The following is a 25,416-nucleotide window of genomic DNA, read 5'->3' on the forward strand; positions in this document are numbered from 1 at the left end:
TGAATCTTCACAGAATATGATTATTACTAGCATTGCCTTCTGTTCAAGCTGTTCTTCCCTTATCAATGGCAACACCAAATCCATCGATTTGGAGCCTCTGATATGCTGTTAGTTTTAGTTTATGTTGTGACTGTGTAGAGGCTTTGATGCCTCCCTACTGCATGCACAGACTTTTTATTGCCCATCTGCTGAAGGGAATTGGACAAACAAAGTGAGGAACATCTGTGCTGTCCTTGTCGCTGACTACCTATCTGACTGCTGAGTATAATTTGAGGTGTTGATTCTGATTACTAAAGCTCCAAAGAGTCTGCATTCTACTGGGTTAGGCAATTCTTCTTCCCGTGTTTCACTCTAGCAACTGAAAATGTCTAGCGTGCCTCTTCAAGCAGTTCACATGATTCAAGGATGAGACAATTGTGGGACCTCCACACTTTGGAAGTGATTACTGCTGAGTTTTTCTTGTTTTCTCAGAACCTTAAACAGGTAATTTTCAATCATTTTTATAAATAGGCTCCCCTATTGTGTTATTTTACCACTCTTCCTCTCAGAAGTTCCAGAAAGTGCTATTTTTAAAATGAATTACAATTATCTTTATTTTGAACGAACTGGAGGAATTAATATACACCTCTTAAGAGAAGAGGAACCCTGGTGGTACAGTGGTTAAAGTGCTCAGCTGCTAACCAGGAAGTCGATGGTTTGAACTCACCAACCACTCCACAGGAGAAAGATGTGGCAGTCTGCTTCTGTAAAGGTTTACAGGTATTATTATGTATGTGACAAAGCAAAGATTGTTGTTATTTCTTGTTGTTAGCTGTCATCGAGTCAGTTCTGATTCATAGCGACCTTATGCACAACAGATCAAAACACCACCTGGTTCTGCGCCATCCTCACAATTGTTGCCATACTTGAGCCCATTGTTGCAGCCACTGCATCAGTCCATCTCATTGAGGGTCTTCCTCTTTTTCTCTGACCTTCTACTTTACCAGCATGATGTCCTTCTCCAGGGACTGATTCCTCCTGATGACACATCCAAAGTATGTGAGACATAGTCTGGCCATCCTTGCTATAAGGAGCATTCTGATTGTACTTCTTCCAAGACAGATTTGTTCATTCTTTGGACAGTCCATGGTATATTCGATATTCTGTGCCAACACCACAATTCAAAGGCCTCAATTCTTCTTCTGTCTTCCTTATTCATTGTCCAGCTTTCACATGCATATGAGGTGATTGAAAATACCATGGCTTGGGTCAGGTGCACCTTAGTCTTCAAGGTGACATCTTTGCTTTTCAACACTTTAAAGAGGTCCTTTGCAGCAGATTTGCCCAATGCAATATGCCTTTTGATTTCCTGACTGCTGCCTCCATGGGAGTTGATTGTGGATCCAGTAAAATGAAATCCTTGGCAACATCTATCTTTTCTCTGTTTATCATGATGTTGCTTATTGGTCCAGTTGTGAGGATTTTTGTTTTCTTTATGTTGAGGTATAATCCATACTAAAGGCTGTTGTTGTCTTTGGTCTTTATCAGTAAGTGCTTCAAGTTCTGTTCACTTGCAGCAATCAAGGTTGTGTTATCTGCATAACACAGGTTGTTAATGAGTCTTCCTTCAATCCTGATGCCCTGTTCTTCATATAATCCACCTTCTCGGATTATTCGCTCATCATACAGATTGAATAAGTATTGTGAAGAAACACAACCCTGATGCACACCTTTCCTGACTTTAAACCATGCAGTAATCCCTTGTTCTGTTCGAAAGAGTGCCTCTTGATCCAAGTACAGATTCCTCATGAGCACAATTAAGTGTTCCTGATTCCCATTCTCTGCAATGTTATCCATAATTTGTTACAATCCACATCGTCAAATGTCTTAACATAGTCAATAAAACACAGGTAAACACCTTTTTGGTATTCTCTGCTTTCAGCCAGGATCCATTAGACATCAACAATGATATCCCTGGTTCCATGTCCTCTTCTGAATCCCGGCTTAAATTTCTGGCAGTTCCCTGTCGATATACTTCTACAGCCACTTTTGAGTGATCTTCAGCAAAATTTTGTTGGCATGTGCTATTAATGATATTGTTCGGTAATTCCCACATTCAGTTGGATCACCTTGCTTGGGAATAGACATAAATAGGGATCTCTTCCAGTCAGTTGGCCAGATACTTGTCTTCCAAATTTCTTGGCATAGATCAGTGAGCACTTCCAGTGCTGCATCTGTTTGCTGAACTCAATTGGTATTCCATCAATTCTTGGAGCCTTGTTTTTTGCCAATGCCTTCAGTGCAGCTTGGACTTCTTTCAGTGCCATTGGTTCCTGATCATATGTTACCTCCTGAAATGGCTGAATGTCAAACAATTCTTTTTTGGTATAGTGAGTCTGTGTGTTCTTTCCATCTTCTTTTGATGCTTCCTGCGTCGTTTAATATTTTCCCCATAGAATCCTTCAGTATTGCAACTCGAGGCTTGAATTTTTTCTTCAGCTCTTTTAGCTTGAGAAATGCTGAGCGTATTCTTCCCTCTTGGTTTTCTATTTCCAGGTCTTTGCACATGTCATCATAATACTTTATTTTGTCTTCTGAAGCCACCCTTTGAAATCTTCTGCTCAGCTCTTTTACTTCATCGTTTTTTCCTTTTGCTTTAGCTACCTGACGTTCAAGTGCAGGTTTCAGAGTCTCTTCTGACATCTATTTAGGCCTTTTCTTTCCCTCTCTTTTTAATGACCTCTTGCCTTTTTCATGTTTGATATCCTTGATGTCATTTCACAACTCGTCTGATCTTCATGTCAAATCTATTCTTGAGGTGGTCTCTAAATTCAGGTGGGATATATTCAAGGTCATATTTTGGCTCTCGTGAACTTTTCCTAATTTTCTTCAGTTTCACCTTGAACTTGCATGTGAGTAATTAATGGTCTGATCTGAAATCACCCCCTGGCCTTTATCTGACTGATAATATTGAGCTTTTCCATCATCTCTTTCCATAGATGTAGTCGATTTGATTCCTGCATATTCCATCTGGCAAGGTCCGTGTGTATAGTTGTTGTTTATGTTGGTGAAAAAAGGTATTTGCAATGAAGAAGTCGTTGGTCTTGCAAAATTCAATCGTGTAATCTCTGGCATTGTTTCTATCACCAAGGCCATATTTTCCAACTATGGATCCTTCTTTGTTTTCAACTTTCACTTTCCAATCACCAGTAATTATCAGTGCATCCTAATTGCATATTTGATTAATTTCAGACTGCAGAAAAAAAAAAAGTTGGTAAAAATCTTCAGTTTCTTCATCTTTGGCCCTAGTGGTTGGTGCATAAATTTGAATAATATTCATTTTAACTGGTCTTCCTTGTAGGCGTATGGATATTATCCTAGCACTGACAGTGTTGTACTTCAGGATAGATCATGAAATGTTCTTTTTGATGATGAATGCAACCCCATTCCTCTCCAAGTTGTCATTCCTGGCATAGTAGACCATATGATTGTCCGATTCAGAATGACCAATACTAGTCCATTTCAGCTTACTAATGCCTGGGATATTGATATTTATGTGTTCCATTTCATTTTTTGACGATTACACAATATTATAAATGATACCAATCTCTTTAGGGGTAATTCTGAAACTAGAGTTCTGCAGTTCTGGTGCCTCCTGAATAACCAGAGTAGAATCAAGTGGATTAGGGTCAAACAAGCAAAGCTCTAGCACTCCTTCACCCTTCCCTGTTTCATTTAAACTAGCATTACTTGGGTTTTACCTGGTCTGAAGTGGGGAAACATCAAATGACATTACACCATCCTACCTACTTCGGGCATTCATAGATTTCATTTGAAGAAATGGTTATGAAGCTAAGAAAAAATGGACAGCCACTGTCTTAAAAGAAATGTGCGTTTTAGTTGAGGGCAATGGGCCTTCTTCTTTAATATCACAATCATTTTATTATTGTTATTTGAAAAAGTTGAAGAAAGAAACTAGAGGAGACCAAGACATGTTAAAATTATAGAAAGAATTGTACAGAGGCTTGGAAGTGTTGAATAGAAGACAGGGTGTCATCAATCAGATTGGGACACAGATTTCCGAACCTCCACAGAAAGTGTTAAGCACTAAAAAATTACAGCTTAGATTTATACAGAAATTCACAAAGAACGCAATGTATTTGTACCTGAATGATTGCATATAAGCTCATTAGCTTTCCTGAGAATTAAATGACTTGCTTACGGATACGCAGTTGCCACATTTGGGCTGGGACCAGAAAACAGCTTCAGGTGGGCCCTAAATACAGTCAGGAACTCCTACTATATTGTCCTAGGCCAGTCACTCTTCCACTATATGGAGGATTGTTTGAAATCTCTCCTATCTCCTAGAGCCTCCAACCACTGCTCCTTCAGCCTTAACCTCAGCTGTTAAATGTGCTTCCTGTTTGACTGAGGGATAGAAACAATCAGCAGAGAACTTCCCAGCACATCCACCATCCTACCTCTCTCTCTTCCCCTATACTCCATCTCTCCTCCTGTCACTGTAGGAGAATTTTTCTCTTATTAAGGCAACACCTCCACCAGAGCCCTAGACTTTGCTCTAGCAATTTCCTTCTCTAGAATATGCTTCATCAATTTTTTCTCTTCTAGGGGATCAATCCTACCAGCATATAAACCAATTATAGTATCTCCTATCTTAAAAAAATAAAAAGCCTCCCTTGACTTCTACATTCCTCCTCCTGGCTATTACCCCATGTCCATTCTTTATAGCAAAATTCTTTAAAAAGAGTTACCTATATTCTGCAGCCTTAGATTTCCTCTAAAGCCTATCCCAACCAAGTTTTCATCCCTACTGCTTCAATGCTACAACTTGTGCCAAGATAACCAATGACCAACACATTATCAAATCTATGTTTAATCTTCAGTCTTCATTTTACTTAACCTATCTGCACGGTTGACCAAGTTAATCACACCCTTACTATTCAAACCTTTTGTTCTTTTCCAGGACATAATACTCCCTGGGTTCTACTTCTCATCAGTGGTTTTTCTTCTCAGTCCCTTTGGTGGTTTCTCTTTATCTCCCACACCTCTGAACCAGAATGACCCAGAGCTCATTACTCAGACAATATTCTATATCTACATTCAATTCTTAAGTGATCTCATCCAATCTTTTGGCTTTAAGTAGCATCTATACACAATCTGCTCTTGAATTTATATCTTTAGCATAGACCTCTCCCCTGGCCCTAGATTTGTGTATCCAACTGCCTACTCAACATCTCCACCTGCATATCTAATTGTTGTCTTTGCTATTTTTGTTTGATCCCTTCAAGTGGGACTATTGGACCTATATTCAGATCATGACAGTTCACTGCTCAAAATCCTCACTGGAGGCCCGGCCCACTTAAAAGTCAATGTCACTGAAATGGCATTGAGACCCTATGTGGCTTGGCCTCACTGGGTCTCTGACCTCAACTCCTCATTATTTTTCCATTCCTCTCTTTTGCTCTGGCTACATTAGCTTAGGCATACCAAGCACACCCCTACCTCAGGCCATCTGTATATGTTTTTCCTCTGCCTGAAAAGCTATCTGAAGGGAGAGACTCCTTTTTTTGTTTGTTTGTTTTCATGTTTTTGCTCAAAAGACACCTTATCAGCAAAGTCTACCCTAACCAACTACAAAAAATAACACCCACTTCTGAAACCTTGTCATCCTCTCATGTCTGTATCTCCCTTACCCTGTTTTTTATTCATAACATCATTACTGACTAACATATATTAATTCATTTATTTTTATGTCATTTGCCCTTCCTCCATCAGACTGGGCTCTGAGGAGGCAAGGACTTTTGTTAGTTCACTGCCATGGCCCAGCATGGCACATAGTCATTTCTTCATAAGTATTTATAGAAAAAAAGTATAAAGCAAGCAAAGTTCCTAACTTCAACTTGAGTGTTCAACATGAAAGCTGATAAATGACAGTCAAAACTGGCATTTTATCAAGTATTTTGTTATGCCTGAGAGTGAAACTAGGGGCATGAGAATGAAAGCTAGGTTACACAATAATATAGACACACTTCTAATATGTGTAATAATATACAACTATACAAGTCCTATGGAGCCCTGGTGGCACAGTGGTTAAGTGATACGGCCGCTAACCAAAAGGTCAGCAGTTCAAACCCTATGTCCTGTAGGGTCGGTATGGGTCAGAATCGACTTGACAGCAACAGATTTGGTTTTGGTTTATACAAGTCATATGCTTGGCATATACTTCAGGACTTGGCTCAAAACCAGTTACTAAAAGGATGAGAAAAAAAAATGCCTTCTTTCTTTCAGAAACAAGTTAAAGCGTATGGGAAAAGGGAGCGATAAAAACAGAATTTGAAACACCCCCAGCTTTTATCCCTGTTATAGAATGCATCTGGGAATATGATTTATAGATTTATGTCTTATATTTTCAAATACAACACTCAGGGTTTTAATAAATAGCCGTTAACATACATCTTAGGCTTATCTACACTGAAATGCATCAGTTAAAGCATGAGAAGAAACATTTAGTGAAGTTTTTCTCTATGGAAGGATGTTTATTTCCGTACTTGTAGCAGGGAGATGATCTCTCGACACACACAAACCCAAAGTAGCCGCGTCTGCCTCCAAGTCTGGAGCCTTTCCGATGTTTGTATTCACAGCAGGAGCTTAATCTGTTCACCTGTATTCCATTCAGGAAAAAGGTGAGACTGAAGGGGAAACCATGGTGTCTTTTGGAAATAAACTGAAACGTCTCTGGAATTAAAAAAGAAATAATTAGTGAAAGCTACTGACTTTAAACTAACATGCTCCTTATCACGTTTTCCTATTAGATAAGTACAATATTATGCTCTAGATAACTTTTTAATTTGAGGAGATTTAATTATAAAAATACATTCCAGTTGACACAGTGTGAAGAATGTAACGAAGGTCACTGGTCACTATGTCTAGAAATGTGGAACGGGAGCTGGTTTTGCTACGAATATTTTCACTAAAAATTCAATTAAGAAAAATACATTCTATTAGTTTTATTTGCAATACTCCAAATCTTTTTACTTGTAATACAAACTCTTGGACTTGTAATAAAATAATAATACCTAACATTATATGAACACAGACTATGGCCAGGCATTGTGCCTGATTATCTTGGGTGTATTTTTTCTCAATTATTATCCCTAGTGACCAGATAAGGAGCCCTGATGGTGCAGTGGTTAAGCACTTGGCTGTTCATGAAACGTTGGCAACTTGAACTCACCAGCTGCTCTGAGGGAGAAAGATGTGGCAGCCTACTCCTGTAAAGATTTACAGCCTTGGAAACCCTATGGAGCAGTAGAAGCCTGTTCTACTCTATCCTGTAGGGTTGCTATGAATAGGAAGCGACTAGACAACAACTGGTAATGAAGTGGGCATAAAGAAGTTCACTAATTTACCCAAAATCATACAGTGAGTCAGAGAGTTAGGGTTTGAATCCAAACGTCTCTAACTTTAGATTCCATGTCCCTAACTACTGATAAGGTATTTGTTGTTAAAGCACATAATGACAAAAAAGTACTGTGAGCTCAAAAATACTTTTAAATAAATTTGTGCTTTAGTTGCAACTTGAAACATCATAATACATATATGAGAAAGGCAGAATCATCTCATGTTCAAATCATACTCAACTGTTTGGATTTCAGATCCTTTCTTCCTCTCCCACTCACTCAAAAGTCCCATCAATAAATTAAAAGCCACTGCCTACAATTAATAATGTTTTTAACATTCCAAGTGTTTATAATGCTCTGAAGAGGCCCTGCCCTAAAGGTCCCAAACTCTAAATCTGAGAAACCCTATTATATGGAGAGACTCAGAAACCTACTTCTCGTGAACACTTCTAATGTCTCTTCCTACAAACAACTCTCCCTGGACCCTTCCAGTTCTAACAATGATAAAAAAAAAAAAAATGATAGAGTTGATAAATTTCCCCTCTGACCTATGTATACACTTCCTACTGTTGTATTTGTTCTAACATATAGTGGAATCTGTGACAGCTGGAACTTAATGCGACTGCCTTGTTTTTCGGGGTCTTGCAAGTTCTCCACCTTTGATAGGGTGAAGTCTTACCACTATTCTATCACTCTCTATTAGTGGAAAATATTTGAGTTTTCCTTCTCTGACAGGTTTCCACCTTCCACAGATTTCAGCTTTCACAGGTTTTACTGTACTATGGCTAGACCAGTAGTTCTCAAACTTTGGTGTTCATCAGAATCACCCATGGGGCTTATTAAAAGCACAGATTTCAGGGCCTCATTCCAGATCTTCTGATTAAATAAGTCTGGGGTTGTTGTTGTTGTGTGCTGCTGAATCAATTCTGACTCACAGTGACCCCATATGACAGAATAGAACTGCCCTATAGGGTTTCCTAGGCAGAACTTTTCACGGGTGCAGATTGCCGGGTTTTTCTCCCACGAAGCCACTGGTGATTTTGAACCACTAACCTTTCAGTAGGGTCCAAGAATTTGCATTTCTAACAAATTGCCAGCTGATCCTGAGGCTGGTGGTCTGAGGACAACGCTTGAGAAACCCTGATCTAGATGTTTGCTGCCTTGCCTATCTGTGAAATCCTTGAGAGAGAGCTGAGGTTGGTCTTATTGATCTCTGTTTCCCCAGATCTCAGGCAATGACATAAGAGGCTGCCAATAAATATTTAATGAATACCATTCTAATCTATTTCTTTCACAGTAATCTAGGAACGCTATTTGTATGTCACATTATGCTCCTAAAAAAGAAATCTAAATCAGATGCAAATTGTTCTAAGGAATAGACTTCTTGAAAAGGGAATTCTGCCATTTATACCTTAGTATTTATGATGTGAAATTTAAAAAAACTAGGAAAGAGAAAACTGAAAAAACTAATGTCCAGGGAAACCAAGACGCACGGATTTGAAATTCCTCTTGTCTTAATGATATATGGATCCCTTAAACAGTGACTAGAAAGCTGGTTCAACTGCTTTCGTTAGGGAAACTTGAATCCTACACTCATATAATATGATCCATCCTGTTGCAGCATCACACCCCATAATTTCCTAACTTACTCAGCCTATGAAAAGTGTAAGCCAAGGAAATGTGGGAAGATGTGACTATCTGTTTGATATTTATGTAGCTGGAGAGTACACCCAGCTATTATGTCATTTCTTTGCTTCACTTTTTTTCAAACTTGTTGAACAAGAATTGATACCCTCTGCCTTTATTCTGTTATTTATTTTATAATTTTACATTTTGAAATTTAGTGACACTTTCCAACCCTGACTTAATGGTTTCTGCATGGATTAGTGGAAAGAATACAGATCAGAAAGCAGGAGATTTGATCCATGTCCCAGTTTTTCATGTATCAGTTGAGTGCACCTTGGTAATGCATTTAATTTCACTGCATTTCACAATTCTCATGCATAAATTGAGGATGGAGAGGGAACGACCCATTCTACCCACATTGCAAGGTAGTTTTAAAAGTATATAGCATATAATATTAGAAAGCATTTTTCAAACTTCTTCCCAAATTTCATTTATTCATAGTTAACTAACAGTGGGCATCACTTTCAGGCACTAAAGAGAAACAATAATACTAAAAATATATAAAATAGGATCTTCTTTCTCAAGAAGTTATAATTTAGCAGGAGAGACACAATTAATAAACCAGATTTCTAGAGTGAGGAGTTTACCAAATTCTCTCCCATATAAATTTTGTCTCTGAAAATGGGCCAATCACATACAACAAACTGAAAAGCACTTATTCACGAAAAATTCCTGAGCTTCAGGTAAGAAGGGTGGGAGTCTGTGGCATTCTTGCCAGGTGCTGCTCTCATCTACCACATCTGCCGCTAGTTCAGCTCAGTAGTTCTAATAGGGTAAGGCAGGCCATGAATAACCAGAGTGGCTAAGAGTTAGGCTGCTAACAAAAGGTCAGCAGTTTGAATCCACCAGCCACTTTTTGGAAATCCTATGGGGCAGTTCTATCCTGTCCTATAGGGTTGCTGTGAGTTGGAATAGACTTGACGGCAACCAGTTCAGATTGCCAGGAGGGGCTTGATTTGGAGCAAAAGGAGAAAAATTCACGGCTAGTGGCATACCACTGATAAGAAACAATCTTGGAGGCAAACTAACGGGGAAGGTCAGAGGTTCTACTAGCCAAGGTTGCAGTTCTAGTTAGAGGAAAAACATACCAGTGCAATAGCCAGAAATTTAACAGGGAGATACCGGAAAGAAGGCAGTCATAGGGGCACTTAATAAGCTCTTTACATACCTCCAGGTATCTTGAAGTGGCATGCATGCACAGTAAAGATTCGAGAGGGCCCAACCTATTCGTACACCCCTGGCCTACTGGAAGCTTGCATCTATACACAGAGGAGACAAGAGAGCCTGGCAGAAAGAGAAAGTTGGGCTAGACTTGAAAAATACCTGAAACTTGAATGCAGTACTGAACCCACAAACAGATCCACTAGCAGAAGGTGGGAGCCTTATTGGCTCAAGGTCCTTGAGAAAAACCTCTGACAAATCACTGTCTTGCCATCAAACTGCACAAACACAGGGGCAACCCAAAAGGCTACCCTAAAACTTAAAAAAAGAATGTAAAAAATCTAAGCAGAGACATCATTGGCTGCTCACCAGAATGGGGGAAGGATAGATTTCACAATTTTTTCAGACAAGTTACTAAACAAACAAAAAAGTTAATAGCAATAACAACTTCTGAGGGAAAATAGTCAGAATTTATAGCTGTGATAATACATTATCTAAAATGTCCAGTTTTCAACAAAAAATAAAAAGAGATGGGATGAAACAAGAAAGTACAAGCTACACTCAGGAAAACAGTCAACAGAAACTGTCTGAGTACCCCCAGATGTTAGACTTGGTAGACAAAAACTTCAAAGAAGCTACTATAAATATGTTCAAAGGTGTAAAAGAAAATATGTTTAAAAACTAAAGGAAAGTGTGATGACAATGACTCAAAAAATAGCCTGAATGAGTAAATAAAAATTATTAAAAAGAACCAGACAAACTCTAGAGTTGAAAATAAAAATAACTATAGTAAAGGTTGCAAAAGAAGATCAACAGAAGGTCTGAAATGGTATAAGAATCAATGAACTTGAAAACAGGTTAACAGAAATCATATAATATGAAGGACAGAAAAAAAAAAAGAAGAAGAAAAATGATCAGGGCCTCAGAGACCTGTGGAACAACATTAACCATGCAAACATACGTGTGATGGAAGTCCCAGAAAAAGCTGGAAGAAAGGGGCAGAAAAAATATTTAAAGAAATGATGACCAAAAATACTTCCAAATTTCAGGAACAACGTTAATCTAAAAATCTAAGAAGCTCAATGAATCCCAGGTAGGTTAAAGGCAACAAGATTCACATTTAGTCATCATAATCAAACTGTCAAAAGTCAAAGAAAAAGAGAAAATCTTGAAAGCAAGTGGTAAAAAAAACTCATATGAAGGAACAACAATAAGTGGTTGAGTTCTCTGAAGGAAAAGTGGAGGCCAGAAGGCAGAATGACATAGTCAAAGTGCTATAAGAAAACTGCCAACCAAGAACTCTATATCTAGCAAAATTGTCCTTCAAAATTGAAGGTGAAATAAAGACATTGACAGATAAATAAAGATTAATAGATTCCGTGGCTACTAGACCTGCCTTATAAGAAATGCTAAAGGAAATCCTCCAGTACTTCACTAGATGATTACAAGTCATTGTGGAAGAAAGGAAGGGAAGGAGGGAGGGAAGAAGGGAGGGAGAAAAGAAGGAAGGTAGACAAGGAGGGAGGAAGGGAGGGAGGGTAGAAGGCATCCAACCAGTCAACACTGGGGAAAAAAATATAACTAGCTTTATTTGCAAATGACATAAAAATACACAAACACACATAACCAAAACCAACTAGAATTAATGTATAATTTCATCAACATACAAAAGTCAATTTTATTTCCATGTTGTGGTAATGAACAACCTGAAATTAATTGAGAATGAAATACTTAAGAATAAATTTAACAAAAGAAGTGCAAGACTTATATTCTGCAAACCACAAAAACATTGCTGAGAAAAACAAAAGAAGGCCTAAACAAATGCAGAGATATCCCATGTTCATATATCAGAAGACCTAACATTGTTAAAGTGACAAATTGATCTATAAATTTAAGACAATCCCTCTCAGCAGCTTGTTTTTGTAGAAATTGACAAGTTAGTCCTAAAATTTACATGGAAATGTGAAGAACTCCAAAGAGAAGAAAGTTGGAGAACTTACACTACCTGATTTTAAAACTTACTATTCAGTTAAAGTAATCAAAACACCATGGCATTAGCACAATAATAGGCATTTAAATCAATGTAACCAAATTTAAAGTCCAGAGATAAACCCATGCATTTACAGGTAATTTTTTTTTTACAAAAGTGCCAAGACAATTCAATGAGAAAAGGATAGCCTTCAACAAGCAGTACTTGGACAACTGAATACCAACATTAAAAAAAAAAAAAAAAAAATGAACTTAGACTCTTACTTCACCCTAAACCAGAAAATTAACTCAAAACAAATAACAGACTTAATGTAAGAGCTAAAAGTTTAACTAAGTTTAAGTCTTCTAGAAAAAAACTTAAGAGAACATCTTCATGACCTTGAGTTAAGTAAAGAGTTCTTAGCTACAACATCAAAAGATGATCCGCAGAAGAAAAGAAATGATAAATTGGACTGTGTTAAAATTAAGTCCCTTGCACTTCAAACGGCACCGTTAAGAAAAAATCACCGACTGGAAAAAATGTTTGCAAATAATTTTTCTGATAAAGGACTTGGATCCCGAATATATAAAGAATGTTCATAGCTCAATCATAAGAAGACAAAAAAATCAAATTTTAAAATTGGCCAAAGATTTCAGTAGATATTCACCAAAGGAAACATATGAATGGTTAATTAACACACGAAAAGGTACTCAACTTCATTAGCCTCTAGCAAATTAAAATCTCAACAAGATACCATTGCATAGTTTCTATAATAGCTATAATCAAAAAGACAGACAATACCAAAGGTTATGAGGATACTGAAAAACTGGAACCCTCACCATTGCTAGTGAGAATGTAAAATGCTATAGCCATTTTGTAAAACACTGGGGCAATTCCTTGAGTATGACCTAGCAAATCCACTCCTGGAATGTACTCAAGAGAAATGAGAACACGTCTATCACAAAGACTTGTATTTGGAAGTTGATAGCAGCTTTATTCATAATACCCCCAAGCTGGAAACAATACAATTGTCTATCATCTGTTGAGTGAATAAATAAAATGTGGTATATTCATATAATGCAACGTATTCAGCAATATAGAAAGGGACCAGTATTGATAGATGCTACAAATGGATGACTCTAAAACATTATGCTAAGTGAAAGAAACATGACACAAAATACTAACTATTGTATGATTTCATATATATGAAATGTCCAGAAAAGGCAAATTTATAGAGACAGAAAGCAGATCTATGGTTGCCCGTAAGTGGCGATGACAGCAAGTATAATCTGTCGATGGCATGAGGGAAATTTTGAGGTTGTGGAGATTTCTCAGACTGGTTTTTGATGGCTGCACAATCCTATTTATGTTCTAAAAACATTGAATTGTATGTGGATGAATTTTATGAATGTAAGTTTTACATCAATAAATCTATTTTAAAAAACTCAACAATCAACATACGATAATGAGTAAAAGAAGAGGAAAAAAATGAATATAAATCAGAGTATAATGAAATGCTTTGGTTTCGGGTGTAGACTAAGACCCCAGGGCATCAAGAAAGGGGATAAAACAGAGTAGAAGGCAGCCGGAGAAGCTGCACAGGCCTCAACTGAAACTTAAAAGATGGGTAAGATTTTAATTTATAAAAGGAGGAAAGAGAGGCCATTTGCAGACAAGGAAAATAGCACAAGAAAAGGTGAGATGACAGTGTGTGTGTGTGTGTGTGTGTGTGATGGGGGGGTGGGGAGGAACGGTGAAGGCTGCTGGGTTTGTGAGGGAGTAATAAGGAACACACAAATAGGTACAACAGGATCAGGTAATGGAAAAACAAGATAATGGGGCAAAAAAAGGAGGGGTTATAAGAGGGCCAGAAAAAGAGTTACTTCATTCTTTGCACCCACAGGAACCTAGGAGGCCAAGCTTTGTCTTGTGGGAAAGGATGAACATAGTATATGAAAAATGTCTGTGAAAAAAAAAATTGTACCCTTTACAAGTAGCAGAAAAAATTCAGGGACTTTATAGGTACGCAGAATAAACAATCATCTTGTGGCTTGATGTTTAAAATCAAACTGCAAGACATCATGAATTACCATGAAAATAAAAGATGTGCTTGCTACATTCCTAAGTAATTAATTTTATTGTTATTTCCCATCAAAAAACAAGACAAACTAACGAATGCCACATTTTTAATGAATTTACTGCCTCAAGCAGAACATTAAACATCCTCTTTATTTTTTAACAGAAATTTTCTAAAAATCGATTCACATTCCACTAAATCATACACAGCTTTGATTGGAAAAAAGGGCAGATTTTTTCAGTCCAGCTAAATCACTAAGGTTGCTGAGGCACAAGTCAACTCTGAGCCACCCAACTTTTCAGTTTTGAACAATTACTTTCCTGGCAATCAGGGGCAAGCTCAGACAAAATTATTGTGTGGACAGGGCTCAATGCTTCAAGTCCCCATTCCACTGTATTATTCAACACTCTCCAGTGCCATAAGCAAAGTCAGTCCCAGGATAAAAACATATGCAAAATGACACTGAGTCAAGTAACACTCTTTCTCTGATAACGTTTAGTCTTACACTCTTATCGAAAAAATCCTCATAAATGGACCAATAAGTAATATCATGATAAACAGAGAAAATATTTAAGTTGTCAAGGATTTCATTTTACTTGAATCCACAATTAACGTCTATGGAAGCAGCAGTCAAGAAATCAAATGACGTATTGCATTGGGCAATTCTGCTGCAAAAGATCTCTTTAAAGTGTTAAAACAGCAAAGATGTCATCTTGAGGACTAAGGTGCACCTGACACAAGCCATGGTGTTTTCAATCACCGCATAGGCATGCGAGAGCTGGTCAATGAATAAGGAAGACTGAAGAAGAATTGACACCTTTGAATTATGGTGTTGATGAAGAGCATTGAACATACCGTGGACGACCAAAAGAAGGAACGATCTGTCTTAGAAGAAGTACTGTTATCAGGAGGGACCAGTACCTGGAGAAGGACATCATGCTCGGTAAAGCAGAGGGTCAGTGAAAGAGAGGAAGACCCTCAACGAGATGGATTGACATGGTAGCTGCAAGAACGGGCTCAAACATAGCAATGATTGTGAGGATGGTGCAGGACCTGGCAGCATTTCATTCTGTTGTATATAAGATCACTTTAAGTTCGAACCCACTCAATGGCACATAACAGCTGCAGTGTATATCGTCTACCAGAGATTCATTCAACTAAGCTTCATTCATTTTTCATTTGTATGAACCATGTTTTCCAGCAGTCATATAGACATAATAATATAAGCATTTAGTTGAATAAACATGATCTAAGACTTTTTAAGACTTAGGAAAATTTTCATTAATTCCAATTTTGGGCCATAGCTAATTTCGGTAATTTTTCTAAATTAATAGTTGAAAATTGTACTTCAAAAAAATAAGCGTATGTATCTACGCCACTGTCATTAGGGATTTCATACCCCCAGTATTATGAAAATGCAAAAAACCCTGCTACTGGGAATAGCTAACCAGGGCCCAGAGTGTACTGAGCAGGGGTCCTGTGCCCATTCAGGGGAGAGGGTCTGCTCTTGTCTCTGCACAGAGCTGGACGAATGAACTTGGGAAGCCACTCTACCTCTGGACTCCTCTTGGTTTCCTCATCTACACAATGGGAAGAACAAACTCTGAAATGCTGTGACAAGATGAACCAAACTAAATTACATTTCAGCCAATATACAAAATGGGGAGAATAGCTTCTAGCATTATCGAGCATCATATACACTACAAAGAGCCCTGGTGGTTAAGAGCCGAGCTGCTAACCGAAAGATTGGCAGTTTCAATCCACCAGCTGCTCTGCAGGAGAAAGATGTGGCAATCTTCTTCCACAAAGATTTACAACCTTGGAAACCCTATAGGGCAGTTCTACTCAATGGCACACAACAACATTACGTATTACTTTGAATTAAAACTAACATTCAACACTAAAACACTAAATAGACAGCAGTTAAGTGGTAACTTTGGTTAAGGGTAAAACAGTACAGAACACTGGGAAAGCCAACATAACTTGTCCAAGGCAAAATAAATAGATGAAACTAACTTTCAAGCATTTACTCTTTCTTATGTTGAAAAATTTTAAATATGTAAAACATAGTTTATACATTTCCCTTTAAGTACTTGATTTTTATAAAAAATAATCACTGTTTTTGTAAACAGTGTTTAGCACTTGACTACTAATGGAAAGGTTGGCTGTTTGAGTCCATCCAGAGATGCCTGGGAAAAAAGGTCTGGCGATCCACTTCCAAAAAATCAGCTATTGAAGACCTTATGGAACAAAGTTCTACTCTGACACACGTTGGGTGACCACGAATCGAAATCAACTCCAGGGCAACTGGTGGTGCTGGTGGAGGTGGTTTTCATTTGATTAGGGAAATGAGAAAGGCCGAAAGTAACAATTCCACACTTGTTTCTCAACTCTTCCCTAAACCCATAAGTATATCTCAAGATTACCCAAATATCACTATTTCTTTTAATTAGTAAAAATAGCATTACTTTCTAAATAGAGTTTTTTAAGCAAAGAAGTAACAACTATAATCCTGTAACGGCTCTTCTTTTTAACTGCTGCTCCACAGAACTGAATATTGGAGGCAAACACTGCAGTACAGTATGGGAAAACCTACACTGGATATAAAATTATCTTATGCTCACAAACATGGATTTATGATCAAATGAATGCACAAATGTACTGAAAAAGACATTTAGCCAAAGTCTGCATCAAGTTATTTAGGTGTGATTCACCCTGAGGTTTATTGGATTTGTGATTTTATCTCAACGTACCTCTAAAGAGCAAATTGCCAATCTGGTATTTTTCTCCTAGAATAATGTATGACATAATTCACTAAGGCAAGCCAAATAGTTAACTTGTAATTCGAGGGACAGCTTATTCATGCAACATTTTAATGATCATATATTTCTATCCCAAAATTAATCTGTTACTGGGTTAAATCACTCCAAATTCTTTTTTCCACATTTTTTTTTTACAAGAGAAATAGCTGCTTCAGATTCAGTCACGGAGCAATAAATCTAGATTTACTTTTAGGCAGCTGGTTTATAAGTCCCTGGGTATGCATAATTTCATAGAGTGATTGAAGTTGTTTTGATATTATATCAATAACAGCTTATCTGTACCATCAACTCCAAACAATTAAAAACATTATTCCACATTTTATGTGTACCTTTTTCAAGTAGTTTGCCTTTGTAGACACAAAGGTTTTCCCCACCACAGTGCTGCTGATAAACTTTTATTTCATCCCGGAAGTCTGAGTCATCATAGGAGAGGTGCACACTTTTCCCCAGATAGATCATTGTAATAGCTGCATTGCTATGCAGCGATGTCTTATGGATTCTTCTTGAATCCTAGAATAAACAAAAAGGTGGGCTTGTTAACTAATTACCCTTTAATCAGAGTTCTTATTCACACATGACAGTGTAATACAAAAAATAGTAAAGGCTGTTTTTATGTACCTAACAACAAAGCCTTTATATAACGTTATCTACACAGCACACAGGAAGTCAAGCCTATTACAAAATAAGGAAACCCTGGTGGTGTAGTGGTTAAGACCTATGGCTGCTAACCAAAAGGTCAGCAGTTCAAATCCACCACGCACCCCTTAGAAACACTTTGGGGCAGTTCTATTCTGTCCTATAGAAAAATAAATCCCTCAAAATGACTATAACATATTCATTTTGGCTTTATAGTTCCACCGAGAACACTGGGGCATTGGCCAAAGTTTGTCATTTTTTAATTTTTTGTGCGTGTGTGTGCTTTACATACAGCAAAAAAGTTCAGGGAATCTAAAAGGAAGCTGTTCTTGGCTTTCTTTTACCTGGTTCTCATTTAACAATTCGAATCAAATGAATTAAATAAATATTGGTGACATAATTTTACTCTAATTTGAATAGACATTGATTAGGATTTAACAATAGCCCACAAACTCATTGCCATTAAGTTGATTCCGAACCATAGCAAACCCATAAGACAGAGCAGAACCACCTCATAGGGTTTCCAAGGAATACCTGGTGAAATCCAACTGCCCACTTTTTTGGTTAACAGCCAAACTCTTAATCACTATACCACCAGAGTTTCTGATTAAACAACAGCTTTTACAACTGAGGAAACCCTGGTGGCGTAGTGGTTAAGTATGACGGCTGCTAACCAGAAGGTCAGCAGTTTCAGTCCACCAGGGACTCCTTGGAAACTCTATGGGGCAGTTCTACTCTGTCCTATAGCATCGTTATCAGTCAGAATCGACTCGACGGCAGTGGGTTTGGTTTTGGTGTTTTTTTTGTAATTGAGCTCTTTACAATTGAGCATTGGCAATATATTGCTTTCTGAGCTTATTCAATATGAGAGGGGAACATATACATTTGATTCCTCTAGAGTCACTGTGAGGATTAGGGATAACTCAGTTATATGTCTCAGACTATTCAGTCTCACAGGTAACATTCAGTTAAATGAAAAACCAGTATTATTAACATTATTTTTAATATCAGAACAATATAACCAACAAAGTTTTTTCAATCACCTCATAAACCTGTTTGATACACTATAGCTTTGCTCAATGTAAATTATTTATAAAATATGCAATAAACTTATGTGCCAGGGATGCAAAGCAATGTCTTCTTCCTTGCCTCCTATTTTATTTATTTTTAGGTGTTTTCATAATCTTGCGTAAGCATAGCGTCCTCCTAGCTTCCAAGACGGAAATGAAGAAGGAGAAGCAGAAAAAGGAAAAGAAGGAAGAGGTGGCGGGGAAATAAGAATGACCGGGAAATTTGAGACTTTAAGGCTACTTTGTAAGAACATTATAAAAACTAAAAAAAGCAAACCCGTTGCCTTAGAGCCAATTCTGACTCATAGTGACCCTATAGGACAGAGTAGAACTGCCCCATGGGGTTTCTAAGGCTGTAAATATTTACAGAAGCAGATTACCACATTTTTCTCCCACAGAGTGGCTGGTGGGTTTGAACCACCAACCTTACAGTTAGCAGTGGAACACTTTATGGAATATCATCAGCCACGAGAATTGTGCATGGGAGAGGCATTATTTTTAACCAACTTTGCTTTTCTGAAAATCAGTTTTTAGCTAGATGAAAAATGTGAAGAGGCCAACTTCTAGCTGATCCAAGGAAATCATTTGAATTTGATGTTCATTGAATTATAGATACATTGGAAGCACGCCATTTTTAAAAAGAATAACAAAGATTCAACAAAATTTCTAAAGGAGCACTAAAATATTTTCATCTCCAAACCCATCTCCTTTCTCCTTAGAGAATTATTTTTCATTCAGTTTCACTTCTCTGAAGCAAAAACCTGAGGAAATAAATATGATGAAATTCTGCAAATAACAGTGTAACAAATGTAAATGGGGGGAAAGACCAAGGTTTAAAATTCAAGCAAATTGTCCTGTCTGTAGGCTTAGCTTCCAAATAGAGAGACGATCGACAGAAATAGTTTCAGGGACATAAGGGTCATAAAAGTAAATCAGCAAACTGGGTAATTCTTTGCAGATTAGAAACATCTCTTCGAATCACAGAAAGCAAATGCTGGTGGCAGGCCCGGCTCCTAGTTGCAAAATCATAACCCTGTGTTTTCCCTTGCCTGGGCAACAGTGGAGCTGTGGCTTGCATGTGTGCAGCCCAACAAGCAAGCAGCAGGCCTAAAGCAAATCCAGCCCTGAGCTCCTGCTAGAACACTTAATGATGTGACTGATTAAATAAAAGCATTCCTTTTTTGTTAAGCAACACTTTCTAAAGCAGCATGGATTTAGAGGTAGTCTTGAGAGCTTCCAGGAGATAAGCACTATATAAATAGAAGGTAATAGTGGGATTAGACTGAGGGAAAGGCCTGCCTCACACGTGCAAAATGAGAAACTGGAGGGAGAAACTTTAAAAAAATAAAGAAAATGGCAGCCCTTCATCCTTTTCATACCCTCTTATTCACATTTTTTTTCCTGCTAAAACACATTTCTGATATCAACATCTCTTTTCTCCTGTGTCTAGTTGCTTCATCCTCTTTTTTAAAACATTTCCCAATTATTGCCACCAGGTAACCTTTTTCTGGGCTCTAATAGGAGGCCTGAGTGACAGCTCGTGATTAAATACATGCACTAGGAAACGAACAATTGTTTCTTTCAGTTGACTAAATTGCAGCAGTACTTACCATCTTCCAAGGTTATGATGACCCCAGACTGATGAAACTTTAACAAGGTTTCACCGCCCTAGCAAGTATCAAAATCTTCAATGAAAATTCAGTTCCGTTTCAAGAACAGGCTGAGGCCTCACACCCCTGCACACTCCTGCACTAAAGGCAACCTTTCTTACTTTCTTTACTGGTTGCTGCTGACTTTCCTTCTCATTTCTCAGGCAAGTGCAATCAGGGCTGACAAATAAAGCAGCAAGCCCACTAAGTGGTTATCAAGTCAGTCATTACATATTTGCAATATTAAGCATGTGATTGAGGCCTACTAAGTTTTCACTGGGACCTCTTTACCCCAGCTCAGAAGGGTGGATTTAAGGAATTGTATTTGTGTTAAAGAAGCCCTGGTGATGCAGTGGTTAAGAGCTCGGCTGCTAACCCAAAAGTCGGCAGTTCAATTCTACCAGCTGCTCCTTGAAACTCTATGGGGCAGTTCTACTCTGTACTACAGGGTCAAAAACTACTGGACAGCAACAGGTTTGGTTTTTTGACATTGATGTTAAAAATGCCTGTTCTTGCTATAGTGTTAGGCTCCATCCATTCAAGGCCTGATAACCTCTGGACATCATAAAGTCTAACAGGACCACTGCAATAGACCCCTAGAATTTATCATCCAAACTGGGACACACAGAGAATGAAAGTGGTATTATTAAAAATTATGCTGATGGGGGGGCATAAAATGGAAGTGTTCCTGGGAAACTGGAATGCATAGTCACCCTACTAATTGGTTTCCCGATCTTCAGTCTGATCTTCCTTAAAATTCCCTGCCTCCTGGATATCAGAGTGATCTATTGTCACTAAATAATGTGAACCATCTGCCTAAAATCCCCCAAATATATCCAGTATTCATGGGATAAGGTCCGATGTTCCTGACACAACGTAAAAAGTCTTACCTCATCTAACCCCTACTGTCTCTCAACCATTGCAGTTTCCTATGTTATATTGAAATAGCCCTGGTGATGCAACAGTTTAGAGCTTGGTTGCTGGCTGCTAACCGAAAGGTTGGTAGTTTGAACCCGCCTACCAGCCCTCAGGGGAAAGGTGGCAATCTGCTCCTGAAAAGATTACAGCCTAGAAAACCAAATGGAGCAGTTCTAATTTGTCACATAGGGTTGCTATATATTGGAATCACCTTGATGGCACTCAACAACATGTTACATTTAAAGACTCAACAGCCATATTGATTTTAATGGCCCAGACACTAAAACCTGTTACTAATCTCTGTTGTTGTGAGGTGCCGTTAAGTCAGTTCCAACTCATAGAGACCTTATGTACAATTGAATGAAACACTGCCCAGTCTTGCAATCATTGCTATGTTTGAGCCCATTGTTGCAGCCACTGTGTCAATTCATCTCCTTGAAGGTCTTCCTCTTTTTTGTCGGCCCCATACTTTACCAAGCATGATGTACTTCTCTAGGGACTGGTCCCTCCTGATAACATGTCCAAAGTATCCAAGATGAAGTCTCACCATCCTCACTTTTAAGGAGCACTCTGGCTGTACTTCTTCCAAGACAGGTTTGTTCATTCTTCTAGCAGTCTATATTCAATATTCTTCACCAATACATAATTCAAATGCATCGATTCTACTTCCATCTTCCTTATTTCATTGTCCAGTTTTCACATGCGTATGAGGTGATTGAAAATACCATGGCTTGGGTCAGGCACACCTTAGTCTTCAAAGTGACTAGGTCTCAACAACAGTACAAATCACATCATATTGAAACTATTTCCTTATATTCATCTTCCTCAGTAGATAAGAATGGTGTCTTATCTGTCTTTAAGCCTTCTACACCCTGCACAGCACTGGCTCCTAGTAATTAGTAATCAAAAACCAAACCACTTGCCATCTAGTTGATTCCGACTCGTGGTCACCTCATATGTGCACAGTAGAACTGCACTCCATAGGGTTTTCAAGGTTGTGCACTTTCAGAAGCAGATTGCCTGGCCTTCCCTTCCAAGGTGCCTTGAGTGGGTTCTAACCGCCCACACCAACCTTTCAGTTAGTACTTTGCATCACAGCGACCTAGTAAATGTTGATTTAACTGAATACAGACATGGAACAACTATGAATTCTACATACAGTGTTTTGTTGAGTTAAAAGCTACAGCGATTTGATCCCACCCTGAATCAGGAGCGTCCTGCATTTATAGGAACCCAAAAGAAACTGGAATGTGAACACTGATTCACAGTGTTCTGTGTTGAGCCAAACACCACCCTTGGTGATTAAGACTAAGTAAAGATTGACACAAAAGTCTGACAATAAAGACACACAGTAGCAGTTCCCACAAGCCAAAAAATAAACCCGTTGCTGTCAAGTCAATTCCGACTTATAGTCAACCCTGTAGGACAGAGTAAAACTGCCCTATAGGGTTTCCAAGGACCAGCTAGTGGATTCAAACTGTCGACTTTTTGGTTAGCAGCCTGAGCTCTTAACCACTGTACCTCCAGGGCTGACAGTAGCCCAAGGGAGAAGCTGTAGTGTTCACATCCTGAAGGTTCAGAAAGCAGCTAGGAATCTCTCTTCAGTCTATTTACTTAGTTTCTTCTCTTTCTCATTCGTTTTGCCTTGCTCTCTCTTTCCTCCTCATTTGCCTTACTGCTCCCTTTTTTCATTTTCCTCTTGTTCATTTTTCTGAACACTGGATACCCATAAAAAAACAGTTGCCACCAAGTCGATTCCAATTTATGGCAACCCCATGTGTGTCAAAGTAGAACTGTGTTTCATAGAGTTTTCAATGGCTGGTTTTTTGGAAGCAGATTGTCCGGTCTTTCTTCCAAAGTACCTCTGGTTGAACTCAAACCTCCAACTTGTCAGTTAGTAACCGAGTATGTTAAACATTTGTACCACCCAGTGAATCCTGAAAACCCATAAACCAAACCCAAACCCATTGCCATTGAGTCAATTCCAACTCATAGCAACCCTATAGGACAGAGTAGAACTGCCCCCATAGGGTTTCCAAGGCTATAAATCTTCACAGAAGCAGACTGCCACATCTTTCTCCCATGGAGCAGCTGGTGGGTTTGAACCACTGACCTTTTGGTTAGCAGCCAAGCACTTAACCACTGTGACACCAGGGATCTTTGATAATCCATACTTCATGCTTATCCCTGACATGCCCAGAAACACCTCAATCCTTCTAGAGGTATAAAAAGGTATGGAATTTGATAATCCAGAGTTGATACATGAGCCCTCCCTTCTTCATCTCCTTTAACAGAATGAATTCAGTAGATCTGTTACGGGCCAGAAATTATCCACTTAGATTTCACTTTTAGTGAGAAGTTCCAAAAGTCTGCCCCTCTTACTCAAGAAGTCTGCCCTTGAGTTCTGACTGCTGCAATGACACCCAAAAGCAGCTTTGATTCTTTCTTTCTTCCAGGTCTTTGGTTCACAATTGGAGCTCCTAAGACATTTTGACTGTTGAATCGGCTTTTAACTGTATTTTCAAGCCCGTTTAGTTATGTATTTACAAAACTGCAATGCTAATTTTAAGCAAAAACATCGCTTAAATGAAAGTGTTTGTCTGAAATAAATCAAGCCTACTCTGAGATATGTTGAATTACCATATATTAAATCATGGTGATGTTTACATTTTTCTTTTTCAAAACTGACTTTACTGGTAAGAAAAACCAATAGAAAAATACGAAGTTAATGCATTGGCTAGAATAGAAATTGAAAATGATTTTTTAAATTAAGTCAAACAAAATAAATGCCCAATTTCCCTAGCAAAGTTAACATTTCTTAGGCCTTATTTGTCATCGGAGAAAAGAGATCCAGGTCTGAAAGGCATAATTGATTTCCATGATATTTACCTAAGCTAAAAAGTATAATTAAGAGTTTAATATTTCATACAATAATAAAACTGAATACCTATTTATGTAACACGGTAATAATAAACACATTTGATTGAATGATAAGCTAAATCTAATGTTTTTTCTCAACAAGTTTCACAATCTGGGAGTAGAAAGAATAGTAAAGTGTATGAGAATCGATACTAAGCAGAATATGGGTAAGAGTCATGAGAGAAGTAACAAAGTCCTTTTGAAGAAAGGAAGAGATTGAATCCCATTACAATATATCAAAATACACAGTAGAGCGTAGAGCCTTTGAGGTGGGGGCTGCGAAGGGTGGGTCTGATTATACATCATTACTAACTTTCAGGTGTTGTTGTTGTTAGGTGTGGTCAAGTCGATTTTCAACTTCTAGCAGCTCCATATGACAGAGTAGAACTGCCCCATTGGGTTTCCTAGGCTATGATCTTCATGGGAGCAGGTTGCCAGGTCTTTCTCCTGCACAGCCACTGCGTGGGTTTGAACCACTAACCTTTTGGTTAGCAGCCAATTGCGCTGCCAGGGCTTCTTATCTCTCAGGTCATTGTTGTTGGTGTTGTTGTTAGGTGCCGTTAAATTAGTTCCAACTCATAGTAACTCTATGTACAACAGAATGAAACACTGCCAAGTCCTGCGCCATCCTCAAAATTGTTGTTAGGCTACAGCCCATTGTTGCAGCCGCTGTGTCAGTCCATCTCATTGAGGGTCTTCCTCTTTTTCTCTGATCCTCTACTTTACCAAGCATGATGTCCTTCTCCAGGAACTGATTCCTTCTGATAACATGTCCAAATTATGTGAGATGTAGGCTTACCATTCTTGCTTCTGGTTGTACTTCTTCCAAGACAGATTTGTTCATTCTCTCAGGTACTCACGGGCAAATTAAAGAAAAAAAGCATTTGCCTTCTTAATAGAAATATTGGTTAGAGGTTTACCTAGCTTCTGTGTTGAAGAAACATCTCACCAACTATAATTAACGTCTTCAAAGTTTTGAGAGAAGAGTCTTCTAAATGAATTCCATATAACTTGGGTGTATGTGGGAATTACAATGCAAACTCTGCAGTGTCAGCCTCCTAGGTTTGTATATTCAGTCTGCTACTAATTAGGTACGTGACCTTGGGCAA

At 38.3% G+C, this 25,416-nt stretch overlaps 1 protein-coding gene across 1 annotated transcript in view; it reads right to left on the reverse strand.

Moving 5' to 3' along the window:
* ERICH3 (glutamate rich 3) overlaps nucleotides 1-25,416 on the reverse strand; it is a 116,106-nt gene that overhangs the window by 51,079 nt on the left and 39,611 nt on the right. Inside the window, exons 8-9 of the mRNA XM_023549646.2 lie at nucleotides 17,445-17,625; nucleotides 6,549-6,735 (exon numbers count right to left, since the gene is read on the reverse strand). Of these exons, the coding sequence (XP_023405414.2) occupies nucleotides 6,549-6,735; nucleotides 17,445-17,625 (368 nt within the window). The remainder of the gene's footprint in view (nucleotides 1-6,548; nucleotides 6,736-17,444; nucleotides 17,626-25,416) is intronic.

Source organism: Loxodonta africana, chromosome 3 (genome assembly GCF_030014295.1).
Source record: "Loxodonta africana isolate mLoxAfr1 chromosome 3, mLoxAfr1.hap2, whole genome shotgun sequence".
Lineage (NCBI taxonomy): Eukaryota > Metazoa > Chordata > Mammalia > Proboscidea > Elephantidae > Loxodonta > Loxodonta africana.